The 19,056-nt window shown below is 34.2% G+C and overlaps 1 protein-coding gene across 1 annotated transcript in view; it reads right to left on the bottom strand.

Moving 5' to 3' along the window:
- The window catches only part of LOC101746024 (protein SCAI), a 30,922-nt gene extending 12,520 nt beyond the window's left edge, over positions 1 to 18,402 (bottom strand). The window contains exons 1-8 of the mRNA XM_062670754.1: positions 18,273 to 18,402; positions 17,837 to 17,973; positions 12,870 to 12,941; positions 12,328 to 12,567; positions 3,659 to 4,598; positions 1,318 to 1,500; positions 888 to 1,241; positions 562 to 794 (exon numbers count right to left, since the gene is read on the bottom strand). Of these exons, the coding sequence (XP_062526738.1) occupies positions 562 to 794; positions 888 to 1,241; positions 1,318 to 1,500; positions 3,659 to 4,598; positions 12,328 to 12,567; positions 12,870 to 12,941; positions 17,837 to 17,973; positions 18,273 to 18,304 (2,191 nt within the window). The 5' untranslated portion in view covers positions 18,305 to 18,402. The remainder of the gene's footprint in view (positions 1 to 561; positions 795 to 887; positions 1,242 to 1,317; positions 1,501 to 3,658; positions 4,599 to 12,327; positions 12,568 to 12,869; positions 12,942 to 17,836; positions 17,974 to 18,272) is intronic.
- Between the last annotated feature and the right edge of the window lie 654 nt (positions 18,403 to 19,056).

The raw sequence follows: 19,056 nt of genomic DNA, 5'->3' as shown, positions 1-19,056 counted from the left end.
AGCGATTTAAATAGAATTTGCGCTTCGAGGGTTTTATTGAATTTATCGAATCTTACGATTTATTTTAAAATATTAATTTAAGTTTCATTGTTAAAAACATCGTTGTCAATTAAAGTAACGCATATTGTTATTTTGTTATGCCAGAAGCAATTGATGTACGTTGGCGGCGCAGTTTAAAATGTTTTCATGGGATACACATATTTTCCCAAATTGAATTTATTATCATATTATATTTGATTTGCATGGATTTTCATTTCAACTTTCCAATAATTATTTAAGCTTAATTATGTAACTTTATCACGTAGATCTAGGAATTCTGATTTACGATTTGTTCAATTTGTGATTGGATAGAGCCCGTTCATTGCATTTATGTTTCACAGTAAAAACGTGTTGCTCTTTAATAACTCCAACGTTTATTAAATAAGTTTATTGGAAATATGCCATAATGCGGCACGTTGCACGTGTTTTATGTAAAATTGATTGGAATTTTAGAAAAAAAAGGAGGATATGTATGCGCAGCCAATATACTTTTTTCTGCTATTATTCTTAATGTAAACTTACCTCTTGGTAGATTTGGCGTTGTTAAGTGCCGTTTTCTATGTGATTCTTCATAATTTCGTGATACTCGATCAGCAGTAGTCTCCCGTTCCAGGGTCTGTAAGATCCGGAACATATCCAAAGACAATTCCGAAAATTTCGCTTGATCCTCAGTACTTCCGATTATTATAATTTCTTGCAAGTATATATTCATAATTGGCGAACGCTCTATAGTTGTTTTGTTGTATTCGTTGAGCCTTAAAATAATATCGCGGAGTATTGAGACGAAAAGGTTCGTTAATTAAACGTAGAAGAGATAATATTTTCGATTCTCGAGCATGCATACATACCTATGCGAGAGAACCACCGTGTAGCTATCTGGATGAACAACCGATACGATCACCTCTAACTGAATGAAAGCTTTTATTTCGTCCAGCACTATAACCCACTCTAGATGGTCGTCCGGATCGTAAGCCTGCCCATAATCCCTTATTAATATTTCAAGATCTTTAGTAAGCTCGATCACGAGCTTCATCTTCTTAAGCAGTAGACATACTACAATAAATCTTGCGTAGTACCGCAACTTTTTGACAACTAGCTCGCTTTTATCAAGCTTACAAGCTTGCGTGTAATAACTTCGTCCGCGTATTGCAGAGTAAAACGAGCAGGCTTCACTGAGATAAGCCGTTTCACTGGTGCGGAGACTAAAATTAAAATATACATTAGAAAATCAATACATACGTAATGTTAAGCAATAAACACATTTATACGACCACTTACTAGAAATGATAATAGAGTTGTCCTATTTTCGAAGCGATTTCTCCGATTTGCCATCTTTTGAGGCCGTATCTAGTGTCAAGTATTGCTCTGTGTTCCTGCTGATATTTCCACAGTTTCGTGTATACGTCAAAAGTGCGTTCGAAATATGGATGCCAGCATTTGTGACCGTACAACGGGAGCTCCCTTTGCAAGCAAAACACCACGATTATTATTGTGAAATATATGTCTATACTAATATTATAAAGAGGAAAGATTTGTTTGTTTGTTTGTATTGAATAGGCTCCGAAACTACTGAATCGATTTATTCCCGAGTGACATAGGCATATTTTTTGAAAAAAATTAAGGATCCTTACTAAAACTCCAATAATGTAATCCAAGGTGTAAAAAAATTACCTAAAATATTTTTTACATCGCGTGCCCTACGAAAACTATTGATGATAGAATAAAATAATGTACTACGACTTTGTAGAACACGTTATTATTTTCAAACAGTGTCCCGACAGCATATGTCCAACTATTATAGTTATGCCGCAATAAGTGTTCTTTTATTGAAAAAAATAAAACAACGTAAAATATCGTTGAAATTTTTGTTAAAGACCGGAGCGGAGCGGGAGCGGACCGCTAGTAATCTATATATTAATACGTGAAGCAAAAACTTTGTACCCGTTTTTTCCGAAAATTGCGCTGACGGAGGAGTATAAAATTTCCCACGCTTATAAAGAATATAGAGAAGGAGTGTAGAATGTTAATATTTATTTAAATTATGCATAAAATACAATAAATCAATAAAAAAACAGATACGTGTTTGACACACACACGCATGCATACTTTTTTGCTTTGCTTATAGTCTGCCAAATAGAGAATAGATTAAATATTGTTTGTCTTAATTAATATTTGTCTAAGGTGTAGTCTTGGCGAAATCTGTGGTTATAGAAGTATAATAGTCTTACTTATAATTTCAGCGGGGGACCACTAGCTTAAGTTAATAATTTGTTAGCTATGAGCGTCAACCGTTTTAAGAGGATTGGAGTCAAAGCAAGGAAGCGTTTATTTTACGTTTTTCGCAAAACTAGATGTAAGTTGAAGTTAATTGTGTTCAAAATTGCTTGAGGCTTCCAATCTGTAAGTTGGGTATGAGCAGCTGTTTCATGGAATCGCCTCAGTTGTAAACTAATATAAAAAAAAAAAAAAACTATATATTTGCACTTCTTTAACTATTTTGGATCTATTTGGATACTTATCTGATTTGACCTTTTTTTTTGTTAAATTAAAATAAACTTGTTGTATAAAGAGCTCGGCTCAAAGGATACCCTACTTTTATTTAACTAATATCAGATGGTCGAAGTAGAATAAAATGAAATTCATAAAAGGCTGGCTCAGTGTAGATTTTGTGACATTACAAGAAACAAGTTTTTAGGTATGCTTCAGTTTTCAACTGAAAATGGGATTGGACTGTAAAGGTATGTATCTATATATAATATGATAAAATATTGAACCGTAAAATGTGAAAGAGCTTTTCTTATATTAGGTATTGCGAGCGATATTCTCAGTCGTACAGCGTACATTTTCATCTGCATAGCTATGTATGTTTTCAATACATAACGTACCAGTGAGTTGTACAAAAAAAGGTATCGACTCGTTATATATAATAGCTGATAGTAATTTGGGTGTTGGGTTTCTCATATCTGAAGTGTGGGGTGAGCATCTTTAATGAGATGAATGTTGTTTTGTCAAAACACAAACTCGCGAAACCATATACATACATGTATTTGGTAACAATAAGGAAACTTTTACTGCCGGAGTTTTTTTTATAATTCTAGGGTTGGCAGTTTACATTTACAGAATCAAGTAAAGAATGTACTTTTGAAAACCACTACGATAATGTCTGATTTAAATTTTAGTACAAAAGCCGCCAACTCGAAGAGTCCTCGAGGGAATAACTCTTTGTTCAAAGCCTTACAGGAGACAAACCAACGTCTTAAATTAGAGTTTATTTATTAAATTATAGAACAAACTGCCACGAGGCGCAGTGGTGAAAGGAATACTTATTAGTTCTTTGATAAATCTAGGTTAACTTAGAACGTGTCTCACAGAAGAATGCTCTTTTATTGTTCTCGAAGCACAACCTGATAATGGTTTTATGATGCTGGTTGGAGAAGTCTTTTTAAAGAGTCAAAGCCGTTTCATCAGATTCTGCGCGAACCACTCACTATGGAGCTAACGCAGCACGAATGAATGCGGCTATTAAGTTACAAATTTTGCAAATAATTTATGCGAGCATTTAGATATTAATAAAATACATTAAAAAAACTAATTTGATTCATTAGTAATATCACTTTACCTTAATCCATTGAACAATTGCTTAGATTTTTCAAGCAGATGGCAGAATTCAATGATGATTTTCCGTTCGTTTGAATTGAGATTATTCATCTTGGTGACCGCGCAGTCCGAGGGGTCCGGCAGCTCTGTTTTGGTCTCTTTAAGCTTTTTGACTTGCACCCGTTCTTCTCCGACTTTTGGGAACTCGAACTCGATTTCCGAGTCCGAAGAATTTGGAGAATCAAGTTCGAGTAAATTTTTCAATTTTGCTTTCTTCCTACTATCGCTTCTCCTCGTTTTCTTCTTAACATTACGCTGGAAAGCGTCTGAACTTGTTAAGTTTTTATTTGGGGGGCGCGAATCAAAAAAATGTTCCTCGTCTGCGAATCTGAGTTTTTGCCGCCGAGTCCGAGATTTGTCTCTGCGTGCCGATTCCGAGTCTGGTGCCGGTGATGTTGGCGTATTGGGTCTCTGCGGCAAGCTCGACAGACTCTCAGGATCACTGCTTCCCGTATAAACTGGTTGAGATCTGGCAATATCTCTTCCGTATGGGATTTTTAAGATTTTCTTTAGATTTCCGAATGTTTTTGGAGATGCACTTCGACGTTCTTCAGTCTCATATTCTATCTGGGGCTTGGATGAGTCACTTTTGTTGTTTTGTTGTCGTGGTTCAGCTTTGATGTTCCTGGTTTCTGTGTTTGCGCTAGAAGGTCCGGCTTCATCTACACGGTAGGTGACTTCGCGAATATCATCACGTAGCTGAATTTCCTGCTCCCACTTTTCTTGTAGTGCTCTTCTCTCGGCTTCCGCAGAATAAGTTCGAGGGTACCTTTGGAACTGTTCAAAAGTGTCATCACCCCAACCTGGCGGAAAGGAAAAGTATTCTTCAGTTCTCCAAGTTGGACTATACTTATGCCTTTCGCTTGGGCACGATTGAAACCTTTTGTGCAACTTGTCTCGTTCTGTAAAAAGAAAAAGTATATTAGAATTAGTTATCAATGAAAAAATTATGTTACAACCATTTTTGAAAAAAGGCACTAATGTAAACACAATATGTTAAATTCATTTGTAAATCCGATCAACACTATTGCCAAAAAGGTATCAAACATTTTAATTTTATTCAATAATTAAACACTTAAATAAGCTTTTGCAATTAATTTCGGTTAAACGTGTTTCTCTTATGTATGTATGTAAATGGTAACTTTTAAAACATCCATTAGTTTTGTTCCATTAAAATATTAAACCTAAGATATAGTATTTATTATAATCTTAATTTTTAGAAATATATGAATATTTAATACTCAAATTAATCACGACTATCGTATCGAAAATCGCATCATGTTACTGGGACGGCCAGCGATCTAGTTCTAGCTAAGCTAAAGAAGGAGAAGAAATTCTAGAAGGAGATGCAGAATTTCTAGAGAAGCTAAAGTACTTACACTCAAAACATAATACTTGAAAAGGAAGTTATTATGATCTTTTTCTTTTTTTTTTTTTATTGCTTAGATGGGTGGACGAGCTCACAGCCCACCTGGTGTTAAGTGGTTACTGGAGCCCATAGACATCCACAACGTAAATGCGCCACCCACCTTGAGGTACAAGTTCTAAGGTCTCAAGGATAGTAACGACAGCTGCCCTACCTTCAAGCCGAAACGCATTACTGCTTCACGGCTAAAATAGGCAGGATGATAGTACCTACACGTGCGGACTTACAAGAGGTCCTACCACCAGTAATTACGCAAACAAATTATAATTTTGCGGGTTTGATTTTTATTACACGATGTTATTGCTTCACCGTGGAAGTCAATCGTGAACATTTGTTAAGTATGTATTTCATTACAAAAAAATTGGTACCCGCCTGCCGGATTCGAACACCGTTGCATCGCTAGATACGAATACACCGGACGTCTTATCCTTTAAGCCACGACGACTTAAGGCATATGAGGACATTCTAAGACTTGGAGCCAAAGTTTGTGCTTGACTTCTGCGAAACGATGAAGTTAAGCCGCCTATCGTCTATTTAAATGACCAGTGCAGAACGTTTTCAACTGCTCACTGTATATGGTAGGAGTAAATTGTGTGACACGGATTCACTAACATCGAAGGTATAGAAATATTGTTAAAGAACATATAGAAATTTGAAATTTTGCCTTATATCCTATATTAACTACTTTCAAGAGTGCCGTGTTCTGAATAAATAGTTCTTACTTGTTTTTGTCTTTTATCTCTTAACAATTATCTTGTTATCTATACGTTATATATCTATGTTGAGATAGAATTGAGAACAATAAATGAAGAACACCTGTGTGCATTGTGGGTCGGTAGCACTCTCTGTAATGAGATGTTTCGATCAAAAGGTCAATTGTCAGGCATTTAGTTCTCTCTCGAGATGAGCTACGGTATTCATGTTACACTGTCTACGGGCCCCGGTATCCGTTTCAGATCATGAGCTTGTAGCCTCCCTTTGATGAATATGAATGGATACATTCCAAGTTGTACCATTATTGTATGTGGTATTTGGTTTATCTATAAACCTATTACCTAGTACCTAGATATACCTAGTCTAAATAGATATTTGAATATAAAATGAATTTCACTAATAATGTGAATGGACTATCTGGCTTACTTACTTCTTATTGGGCATGTGCCTATTATACCAATCAGGTCATAAATTCTGTCACATGTTTAATGTAAAATAATTGAAACAAGTTTATTCATTATGTAACCATTCATATACCAAAATGAACTTAACAAAACATAGATTCCTATGACACTAAAGTTTATTCAAAATGACCTCCGTAATTTTGAATACAGGCCTTCAATCTGCGCGGCCAGTCGTCTATCGCAGCACGAACGAGGTCCATGTCAATATCGGCGGCTGCCTTAATCAAGGATGTCTTGAGTGACTCCAAATTGGGATGAGGCTTTGAGCACGCCTTTTCCTCCAAGTGTTGCCATATCTTGTAATCTAACGGATTCAAATCTGGACTAGAGGAGGGCCAGTCTTCGTGCCGGATGAAGTCGATTTCACGGGCCGCCAGCCAGTCTCGTGTGCTCTTCGCTCTATGAGCTGGCGCCGAATCTTGTTGGAATACCCAGTGCCTGTTATTGAACATGGTATGAGAAACAGGTTCCACAAGGTTCGTCAGGACTGTATTTTGATACACAATTGCATTCGTTTTTACACCTTTCTCACAAAAATGTACCTCTGTTAAGCCCCAATAAGAAACTCCCAACCATACCATGAGCGAGGATGGAAAATGACCTCGTTGGACACGCGGAATACGGTTGCTCGCTTCTTCATTACTGTGTGCGTACACCTTATCATTTTGTTTGTTGTAGCTCTCTTCTACGGTAAAAATTTTTTCATCCGAAAAAAGAATTTCCCGATATTTTTTCCCGCGTACCGCTTCAACAAAGCGCGGCATCTCTTCAGTCTCAGGTCCATTAGACGAGCATTCATACAATGTCCTGTTTTTCTTCGATATGCCCGAAGCCCTAAGTCTTCATTTAACACCCTTTTCACCGTGGTTCTACTTAACCCCATCTGAAGGGCCAACAGTTTCTGCTTACGTTTGGGATTTCTTTGAATTCGCGCCTTCACAGCTTTTATCACTGCTGGAATCCTAACAGACCGAGGGCAACCACTTCTTGACATGTCATCTACACTAGAGTCTTCATTGTATCGTTTGATGGTACGATAAACGAATCTTTTGATTATATTAAAATTATTCAGTATGTTAAAAATTTGAATTGGCGCGTAACCGCAACGATGCAACGCAATAACTGCAACACGGTCTTCTTTAAGCGTCCACTCCATATTTTAAAAATGAGTAAAATTCTAAAAGTATACATTTTTATTTTCATGAACAATTCGAAATTCGAATTCAATAAACTTTTTTGTGGCCAGCATTCTAAAAGAAAAGTTTTTACTGTGTGACAATACTCATGACCTGACTAGTTACTTATGATGCTCACGATGCGATACTTCAGAGAAAAGTTTCGACTATCGAAATTTTTATTTTTATTTTTTGTGGCTTAGATGGGTGGACGAGCTCACGGCCTACCTAGTGTTAAGTGGTTACCGAAGCCCATTGACATCTACAACGTAAATTCTGCCACCTACCTTGAGGTATGAGTTCTAAAGTTCTAAGTTTATACAGTACAATGGCTGCCCCACTTTTTAAATCGAAACGCATTACTGCTTCACGGCAGAAATAGACATTACGGTGTTGCCTACGACGGTGCTACCCACCCCTTCGGAATTACAAGACTTCCTACCACCAGTAATTTTTATTACACGATTTTATTCCTTCACCGTGAAAGTCAATCGTCAACATTGGTTAGGTACTTATTTCATTAGAAAAATTGATACTTGCCTGCGGGATTCGAACACAGTTGCATCTCTAGATACGAATGCACCGAACGACTTATCTTTTAGGCCACGGCGACTTAATTTTACTAAGATCGATGTTTCATGATAATGATGAAACAATTGTAACAGATACTAAAAATTTTTTCTCAATTCGCGTATCTCTGTACCTAAGAAAAGGAAAGACTAGCATATTTTTGAAAGGAATTAGGAATAAAATTTATGACTCGAATAGGTATTAAGAAAGAATTTTGGTGGTGAAATGAAAATGATTACATATGTACTATATAAGTTAACTATACAAGCAGATAAATAAAGTTAAATAAAGTTCTTATTGCTTTTGGAACATTTTTCGGTAATTTCTGTGCAGTTAAATAAATTAACGCCAATGAAAAATCGTTTTTTTTTCCACTGAATATATAAAAATGTTCTTTTTACGTTGAAACGGAAAAAACTATTCAACGCTTAGCCCAATTCATAAATAGGTGCGATCCGCAGTGCAATGTAGGTAAAGTGGCACGTCTGAGCAGAATTAGAAATATATCCAGGACTATGTAGTGCTATCTTTCTGCCATGTAGGATGTTTCAACAGCATCTACAACCTACAATAAATGTTTACGATTGACTTTCACGGTGAAGTAATAACATCGTGTAATAAAAAAATCAAACATGGAAAATTATTTGCGTAATTACTGGTGGTAGGACCTATTGTGAGTCCGCAAGGGTAGGTACCACCACCCTGCCTATTTCTGCCGTGAAGCAGTAATGCGTTTCGGCTTGAAGGGTGGAGCAGCCGTTGTGACTATACTGAGACCTTAGAACTATATCCCAAGGTGTGTGGCGCATTTACGTTGTAGATGTCTACGGGCTCCGGTAACCACTTAACACTAGGTGGGCCATAAGCTCATCCACCCATGTAAGCAATAAAAATAAAAAATAAATTATCCAATTCATAATGGCATCAGTTGTATATATCTAGTGCCCAAGAAATAAGATCATGAAATTTTAAACGTTGGCACAATCAAGACTAGGCTTTAACAAAAGTTAAAATGAAATTCAAGTGCATTCGCCTTATCAGGGCATCGCATTTCATGAAGGCGGTCAAACTTACGTAATATTTAAAAATATATATGTAAATAAAAATAAATAATATAGATAAATAATAAATGTATAGATGTAGTGAGAAATTATTTTCTTTCGGGAAAACTTGGCTCTTTATCGGAATACGATGACACCCGAACTGTCAATGAATGATCGTATTAAATGAGTGACATTTTCATGTCAATTAATATGGAACTTTATTGTTTAATGTCAAATGCCAATATGAATAATGTCATTGTACTGAAGCTATTTAAGAGAGCACGATAAATACGAACTTTTCCGAAAAATTACGAAGGAAAAAGCTTTTTTCACTATATGATAATAATAAATAATAATAGAAATCATTTATTGCCTTTCACATCACAGAAAATAAAATGAAATACAAATAAAAGAAAAGAAAAAAAAAGAGAAAAAGGCAAAAGGAGGTGGCTCAGCTATTGCTGTTCAAGGTTGATAAATCGAACAGCGCTGATTTTCAGTCACCCCCGTTTCCCTTTGGTTCTTTGCGGGAATGAAGGCTAATTACGTGTGTACATACTTAGAATATGGTATAAATTAGTAAAACTAGTAAATTATAAAAAATTAAGAAAAAAACAAAACAAAAATCAAATTAAATTGTGAGCCCGAATACAAAATATAATAAGCACGGAATAGATAAATGAGGTATATCTATAACTTACTTTGATAAGTTTTACGTCATTTTGAATTATAAAAGCGTTAGGCGCAAGTCGGGTGTCATTATGGCGGAAGGGCAGATTAATCTGTAGATTTGTCATTGTGGTATTGATAAATAAATACAATTTTATATTTATTTTAACATTTAATGAATGTATACTACTGGAATACGCGTACACTTTTTTTAATAGATTCAAATTGCGGAGTTATATTAAAACAATAAGCGCAGTGCTACTGTATAAATTATAGGCTATTAATGTTTTAATTAATATTAATGTACAAAAACATTGAATTTGAAAAAAAATATGTTGGAAAAAGTACAAAATACGAAGCTACTAAGAAATAAGTTGCGGCTTAATCACATATTCTACGTATGTATTCCTACTATTTAGCCTAACATGCTAAATGTTATTTACTCATTCTAAAGAATTAAAACTCTGCATTTAGTTTGATCAAAATCTTTTCTATCTTCATAATTATAACTTAATAGCTTAAAAACCTATTTGAAGAAATGTGCTATACTTTAAATACAATATTGTTGAGACTTCAGTTTGATCGAGAAAAGCATTTTTTAATGGTCAACATTTGATTTTAATAACAATATTGCTCCATATCATTAGTTAATGTGAATTATAACAGCCAAATGTAACTATAGCAAGAGGCCTGTGTTTCGTTTTGAATGTCTTAAGTAGATATCGTAGCATACGTTATTCTAGTCTAAGCTATCAGATTGATTTTTATTATATTCGGGAAAAGTTATATAATTATTAATATTAATACTATATAGAATATCTGGATTTATTTTTAAGAACGGTGAAGTGCGGGTTACTTCAGGCATTTTCGATATAGAAATTATGGTGTTATTGAAGGTTCCAGAAAACAAAAAGTGAAAACCGTTTCTCAGAACCCAATATCTTTCCAAAGGTGTGGCAATGATAAAGAATTCAGAAATTTCTCTCACTGTCAAAAACGAAAAAAACGACAATCGTAAGAAAATGATATTTAGAACATATTTTTTTATTTAAGAGAAACATACTGTATATTGTATATATTAAATATAATCAACACATTGTCACAAAAGAAGACTTCTAGAGACATAAGATTATTAGATTAAAAATGAAAATTGGATTATTTTTTAAACACGAATTAACGTATTATTTAATAATTGCTTAATTGCTTTGAATTAAAATCAATTAAGTTCGTTCGATTTAAGGAATCTATCGTCATATGTAGTCAAGCACGCCCTTCTTCAATAACTACTGTTTTTTTTGTTTTTTGCCGAAAATTAGTTTAATAAAAGATACCTAACTTTTTAAGAGCTCTAGAAGCAGCGAGACAAGGTGAAAAAACTAAGATTAACAATAGATACTTAAGCTATATTCGATACTTATTTTCGGGTTTTAGATGATATTATGATTTGAAAAATTGTAATTATATTAATAGTTCATACATGTGAACAGAGAATCACGTTTCCGAAACCTTACGAGCTTCAATATACGTTATTAAAATTACCCATTAACTCTTAGATGAGCGGGGATGTTTAGCTCAGTCGATGGTACGCGATTTCCAGAGCCAATAAGCCGTGGTTATTCCTTAAGACACGATTAGGTACCACCATCCTGACAATTTCTGCCCCAAAGCAGTCATACAGTCCCGTTTGAAGGATAAGACCGTTGTTCAATACAGTTGAGACTTCGATTTTCCACACTCAAGACTATCTTGGTAATGTAGTCAGTCAGTCACCAATTTGTGCAACTCAAACAGACGGAAGTCAAAGTCAGAAATAGGTAGTACGGAGGTGGTGGTGCTAGTCAAGTTTACTGGAAGTCATCAGATCTTGAAGTTGTTTTTTCTCTTTCTTAGCATTAAATTTACAGACAGAAATGAAATTTAATTTATAGATACATGTTTCAATAGATACATACATTCATTCCACATGAGGTGCCGCCTCGATATAAGTACTAAAAAAATCGGGTAAATTGTAATTTTAACATCGTTTTGAAAAAACCGTAATTAACTTTAGTCTAAATTAATTTTCATAAGTAGGATGGATCGCCGCTGAAGATTCTCGATTCGAACAATGAAGTATAGTCATTTTGATTAACGTAGTATTAAAATACAATTCTTTTTATTTAATGTTTAAATTAATGAAGTTCTTTTTTCCAATAACGGTACCACTTCGTGAATGTCCAGATGAATGAAGCCACTGACGCGAGACTTGCTGTTGGTAAACGCGATCCTTACATGTCACTAGTTTGATTCACTGTAAGTAAGCGTCATCTTAGAATGATATACTCGTTATAGAATACTAATTATAGAATAAATTCATATCACTAAATAATTTCTCGGAACGAGGATTTTTTCTTTAGTTAACAAGATGCTTTTGCTTTTGTAAATTGATTAATATTTAAAATTGATTAATATTTGATGTTTAATATTTAAAATTTATGTGAGAATGTAACCAGGCACCGAGCTTACTTTATCGCCTATCATATAAAAGACTTTTAGAAAGGTCATATTTTAACATGAATATTTAAACATACGTTGTTCGTTAGTCGTTTCCTTGTAACCTGTCTCTTTAGCAGCCGCAGTGTCTTGTTTTCTGGATGCTTCGCCGACCTTGACATAGACTTTTTCTTCTACGACCGTGTCTGGCTTCTTGGCGTTTTTCTTGAAATTAATCTGCAGCCTGTCGCTTCGACGAGGCTGCTGCTCTTGAACAGTCTGTGGTAAATTCCTCCCATCACAGAACTCGCGATTTTCATTTGGCGATTCACTCGTACCTTACGAAAAAACAAACAGGATTAAATAGTGCCCACGTGGACGGCCTGTAATAGACGGAAAATGTATTTCGGAAATTTCATAATATTTGTGGTTGATAATTTCATGACAGCAATCTGTTCATATTTGTTTGCTAGTGAGAGGAGTCAACTGCAAAACACGAAGTTACTAGCGCAGTGTGTGTACTACTTTGATAGTCGTAACAGAGGTCCAGCAACACGATATCGATGTACAAGCATGATAGTAAAAAAGAACAAATTTGAAGGCAGAAATACACAAGGAAGTTGCACAACGATATACTTACCGCATCTAAAGACGCGAGTTACCAAATTAGGTAGACAGCAGCTGGTCTTGCGCTCATTACTCCGGTCCCTATCTGCAACACGGGATATAAAGCCTCCTAAATCATATCAATGTTACGAACGTACGTGAGAATTGAAACACACTGCATAATAAATAAAACTTGTAAATTGAAAAAAGCCAATTTATGGTTTGCGATTACGAAAGCATTGAGCGTTTGTTTTATGTACTTGTGTTAGACCAATAACTATATATGTATATTAGTAGTAATGGTATTAGTAGTAATGGTAGTAGTAGTAATAGTAGTAGTAGTAATAGTAGTAGTAGTAGTAAGAGTAGTAGTAGTACTAGTATCAACAATCGCTATTAATCTTAATAGCGATTGTTAATACTAAGTCATGTAGCAACAAAATTATTATAATACTTCAAATACTATTCGTAAAGCAAATGAAAATGAGTCCTAAATTTGAATATAAGTTCTATAATATAGATTCACTTTTATTGTTATCCTAGTTAGTCCTAGAGTGTTCAGGAATACTTCACGCACAAAAGCGCCTTGTCATTACTATGCAAAAGTCGAAGAAAAATCCACTAAGCTATAAATTAATTTGGTGGATCTTATATCAGTTTTGAATAACTATTTTTAAATGCACACACTGAAAGAGTACTTTTATGATGTCTAAAAGCTTATGTTCGTCTTTGATTCGTCATTTAGAGACAAAAGGTTCATACAATTGTTCTGGAAAATGTGCTCAATCAAAACCGTTTCAACAAAACTAAAATAAATATATATGTACTGTATATATGTAATTATATAAAATACAATAATATGTATGTACGTAAATATGCATCTTTAACCATACTGTCGGATATCAATTGTCCGGCCGAGTTAATTATTTCAATTTGATTATTTCAAATTGGAATTGTTTTGATTTATCTCATCCCTGTACATCCATTCGATAATTATTAGAATAAGATTAATTTATATTAAAATTATAAATGTGAAAGCTTGTTTGTTTGTTACTTATTCAATCACGCAATAATAGTTGAATGGATCTGTATGGAATTTTGAACAAAGATCAGTTTAAGACCTAGATTAATATTTTTTTATTTTTTTTTTATTGCTTATATAGGTGGACGAGCTCACAGCCCACCTGGTGTTAAGTGGTTACTGGAGCCCATAGACATCTACGATGTAAATGCGCCACTCACCTTGAGATCAGTTCTAAGGTCTCAAATGTAGTTACAACGGCTGACCCACGCTTCAAACCGAAACGCATTACTGCTTCACGGCAGAAATAGGCGGGGTGGTGGTACCTACCCGCTCGGACTCACAAGAGGTACTACCACCAGTAGTAATATATAGTACTCTATATTATATTAGTCTAGATTATTTTATTACACCAAATCAAAGAACCCGGGAAATGCCGAGTATATCCGGTATAACAAATACATCGGAATTGAACCAAAACGGATAAAAGCGCATGGTACCATATATCAGCTCTTTTAGCTAATCTATAAATTGATAACCTCAACAGCACCATATTCTTCTATTTAAGTACCATATTGTCTTATTTTAAATTTTTTTTTCGTTAAGCAGCTATTGATTAAACCTTTGAGCTTTTTCTTCATAATGTTAAAACCGATAATATAATACAAAACATAAAATAAAACTTAACTTAAGGTGGTTATGATTGAAATTCGATTATTGGATGCATTTCAGCTTAAAAACTGTTCTAAATATAATTTCGTCGGGGATCTTCGACGAATTTAAAAAAAAATACAATACGAAATTGTATTAAATCGCTTTTACAAGAACTAGACTTTTAAGATTGCTATAAAAAAAATTAAAACAAATACTTACGAGTTATTCTTATTTATGAACATTAACTCATAAATAAAATCATTAAATTCTCTTCTAATGACGTTACGTGAGATTCTTCCAAAACTTTCATGAAAACCTTACAAAATACTAAACTTAAAAACATTCATTACCAATAAGACATTTCATTCAGCTTCGGAAAGCGTTAAAATTATATTATTTTATAGTTTTTTTAAATTTAATATTTAACTTGAACTTATTTGATTGTTTAAAATTTCAACTGCAGCACGGACAGAATATTGATTTAAATTCTGATGTGTTACAGCTCGCATGCAAATTCCTTAACTGACGTTTCGACATTTCGAATTAATAAATCAATTACAAACTTCAAATGCCGATTCGCGTAAAAATGGTGGTAGGACCTCTTGTGAGTCCGCGCGGGTAGGTACCACCACCCCGCCTATTTCTGCCGTGAAGCAGTAATGCATTTCGGTTTGAAGGGTGGGGCAGCCGTTGTAACTATACTTGAGATTTTAGAACTTATATCTCAAGGTGGGTGGCGCATTTACGTTCTAGATGTCTATGGGCTCCAGTAACCACTTAACATCAGGTGGGCTGTGAGCTCGTCCAACCATCTAAGCAATAAAAAATAATAATGGAACTCTCAAAAGTTACGATACGAAAAATTATGATACAAGACATCGAAAAGAAAATATTACTAGAACATTGAAAAACTTGATCACAAATTGTAACGGTCTCACAAGATGCCCTATTTCATCCTATTATCCTTTCTAAGGGAATTTCTGAATATTTTTCCTATCCTATTCCTAATTTCCTAGCATTAAATATTTTATGACTTCCAAAACGGACAATTTTAAATACAAAATGAGATTATCACGAATATCTACCCTTACCGAACAAGAAAATCCGAAATAAAATCGTATTTAGAGCCAAAACGCACGGAAGCCTAAAAATATGCACATCATGCTTTTCATAATGCTTTTTTTTTACTTAAATGATGTCAAACGCCATTTACGTGTTACAAACTGTTACAAACGTCTTAACAGTTAACATAACTATAACTCAATCGGTCATTTAACTGAATAACATGAATAACAAAACTTATAAATTTAGTAAACATTTAAATCGGTTGACCTTGTTATGAGTTGATCTTAGTATGAAATTTTATATTAAAACTAGCTGATCCGGCAAAGGTTGTTTTGAGAATTTCTAGTGTAGAAAAAAATAATTACTTATTGTAAGTGTGTAAGGATGTGGTAAATGAGTGAAAGAGGCATGTAGCGCTGTGAATATAAAAATAACAAAACCTCATTGAACTATATAATGCCGCGTTATAAAAAAAAAAAAATTGTCCAAGAAATAAAAAAGGGTGCGTGTACTTATGTACGCGCGTAAGAACTTATACTTTATTTTTATTAAATTTATTTCTTTTTTTTTATTTAAATTTTAATCAATAACATCCTCAAACACGCATATTGGACATCCCTTTTCTTGACATCGTATAAATTCGGTAATTCTCGGTACGATTCGGAAAGTTCACCTGGGCTATATTCAGACTCGCCAAGTTACGTCGGTCGTATTGTAATGAGCGATTTAGTGGGCAACTTCATTGTGTTAATTTTGTGTCAAGGTGCGCATCGTAAAATTTCACTCTCATCAATTTTTCATAACGCGCCTAAAGAAGTATAACTTCAAAAATAAATGTTAGGGGTGGACAACCCTTATCACTTAGGGGTATGAAAAATAGATAGTAGCCGATTCTCAGATATACTGAACATGCATATAAAATTTCATAAAAATTGGTCAAACCGTTTCAGAGGAGTATGGTAACTAACATTGTGACACGAGAGTTTTATATATAAGATTGTATGTTTTATTTCAGAACTGAACTGAAAAATGTTCTATGCATCTAAATGCGTTTGAAGTTAAGCCGACACGAGTGGGTGTCCTTTGTCGTGTTTTACCTGATGCATTTCAGTTTGAAAAGCAGAATTACCTTTTGTTCGAGTCCACATTTTGAACACACGCAAAAAAACTAAAGCGGTATGCGCGAATTGTTTAATTCTAGGTGATATTTCATGAGATCGAAATTTAGTTTAGTATTTAGTTTTGTTTTTCATTTCATTTTGAATCGTAATTACTAAATGATTTTCTATTTTGAAATTACGCTGTTCGATATTTTAGTTGCATTATCGCGGGCGTCTTGGAGCGCGGAGTCTACAACTACTCGAATTTTTATTATTATTTAATATTGACGAATAAACTCACGGCCCGCCTGTTGTTAAGTGATTACCAAGACTCACGAATGGCGTCCTAAATTTTATTAAAAAAAAACGGTTGTCCTTTCCTACCGTATTGCACGAATGCTTCTACCCGTTACTAAAATTAGCCCGTGGCGACAGCACACAAAAGCTTTCCGAAGCTATCCAATTAAAATAATGAAATATGTGTACGCCATATTTACTTTTCGCCCGTTTAAAATAATTGCATTTCGTCAAAAAAAACAATGAAATTTACGGAAAACTTAAATGAAAGTTGTCTGTTCGGTTATACGGTTACTACGCGATCAAAATTCTGGCGCCGACGAACTAATTGCATGTTTCTATTATTCATCGTAATAATTCGATAACATTCACATAGAGGTCGACAGATTTATGCGCTTTGATTTGATGGTAGGGACAAATGTTGCAAAGTACTGATAGGGGGGATTACTGATGGTAAGCCCGCTCCGACTTTCCTGTTAGAACGGTGGGAAAACCGGAATATAATCGAGACTTGGATCTCGTGTCACACTGTGATTAGCGGTATTGACGTTGTAGAATGTACGGATTCCGGTAACATTATAATTATTAGATTTCATATCACGAACCGACGGGTGTTAAGTGGTTACTGAAGAACAAGTTGAAATAAAATGAGTTTAGTAAAAAACTCCTTAAACAATAAACTATTAACAAATAAATTCATCACGCAAAATTTAAAATTAGCAACAGATAAAATAATCATAATTAGGTGAATTATTCTTGGAACGACAACTAACAATAAATCATAAAATTATTAAATTCAAGATAGAAAGTAATGAATAAAAACAGAATTCTTTTGAAACGAAAAATAATCAAAATCAAACTTACCACTTATATTGTCATATTCTCGCATAGCGGCCTCCTCCTCTTCCGGATCTTCGCGAATACTATAAAGATTCAAGTCAGTGGGCCGCTCTGAGGGATAAGAGTGAAAGAGCGCAGGACCATCCATATCCCATGTTGGCCTATAAAACACCACATACATTAGTTATACAATTTAATCAAATTTGATAATTAATATTAGCCAAAAATACTTTTAAATCAAGTTAGAATGCATTTGATCTCTACTATTTTCTTAGACCGTTTAAAATGTATACCAAGTATGAAAATAATATAATTGATATGAGTTTAAATTTACATTAAAACGAAATTTGTTAGAAGCTAATAAAAAATCGGTAACTAATTTAAATGGATGTGCAAAATTAATCATTAAATGTATTTCAAAAGTGAAGCGTATAATTTTGTTAATGAAATTAGTAAGTACCATAGTGGAACTTTTGTGCTTTGAGAATACATTATAGTTTAACTTTTCTTCACTAGTACGGAACGTCCGACCTATCTGACGGTGTAGGAACGAATGTTTTCAGGTAACTATCAGACTCACTGTGCTGGGCATCACTGCCTCCTAAAGCACTAGAGGGGGACGGGCGGGGTTCCAATAGCCAATGTACTGTATTGTGCTTCGATGAAAATGTCGCGCTCTCTCCCTTCAACTTAGCGATGCATCGAGATTCAGTATTTTCAACTGAAGTCCAAGCTACGATAAATTAATCAATTATCTAAATATTTAATTTAACTAGTGGTCCCGCAGTAGTCGAAATTCGACTTTAATGAATTGAAATTATAAGTTTGATTATTATTATGGGTATATTATCAAAAACAGATTTCGCCAAGACTACACTATAGACAAATAATATTAAAGATAAACAATATTAACCTATTTTCAATTTGACCACAGACTTTATGCATTAACTAAAGTTTGACAATAAACAAGTACGTATGTGTGTGTGTGTCAAATACATGGCAGTGTGAGTAATGTTTTCGTTATTGATTTAATGTATTTTTTAGCCATTATTAAAAAAAAATAGCATTGTGCACTTCGTCTCTATATTTTCTCTATAAGTGTGGGAAATTTCATAGTCCTCCGTCCGCGCAATTTTCGTAAAAAGGGGTACAAAGTTTTTGCTTCACGTATTAATATATAGATTTAATTTAATAATGTTAAAACTTTTTTACCGTACGATCTTTCTTTGAGGGCAAGAGAACAA

This window comes from Bombyx mori, chromosome 1 (genome assembly GCF_030269925.1).
Source record: "Bombyx mori chromosome 1, ASM3026992v2".
NCBI classification, from domain to species: Eukaryota; Metazoa; Arthropoda; class Insecta; order Lepidoptera; family Bombycidae; genus Bombyx; species Bombyx mori.
Note: the sequence above shows the minus strand (reverse complement) of the source record. Positions and strands in the feature narration are given on the sequence as shown.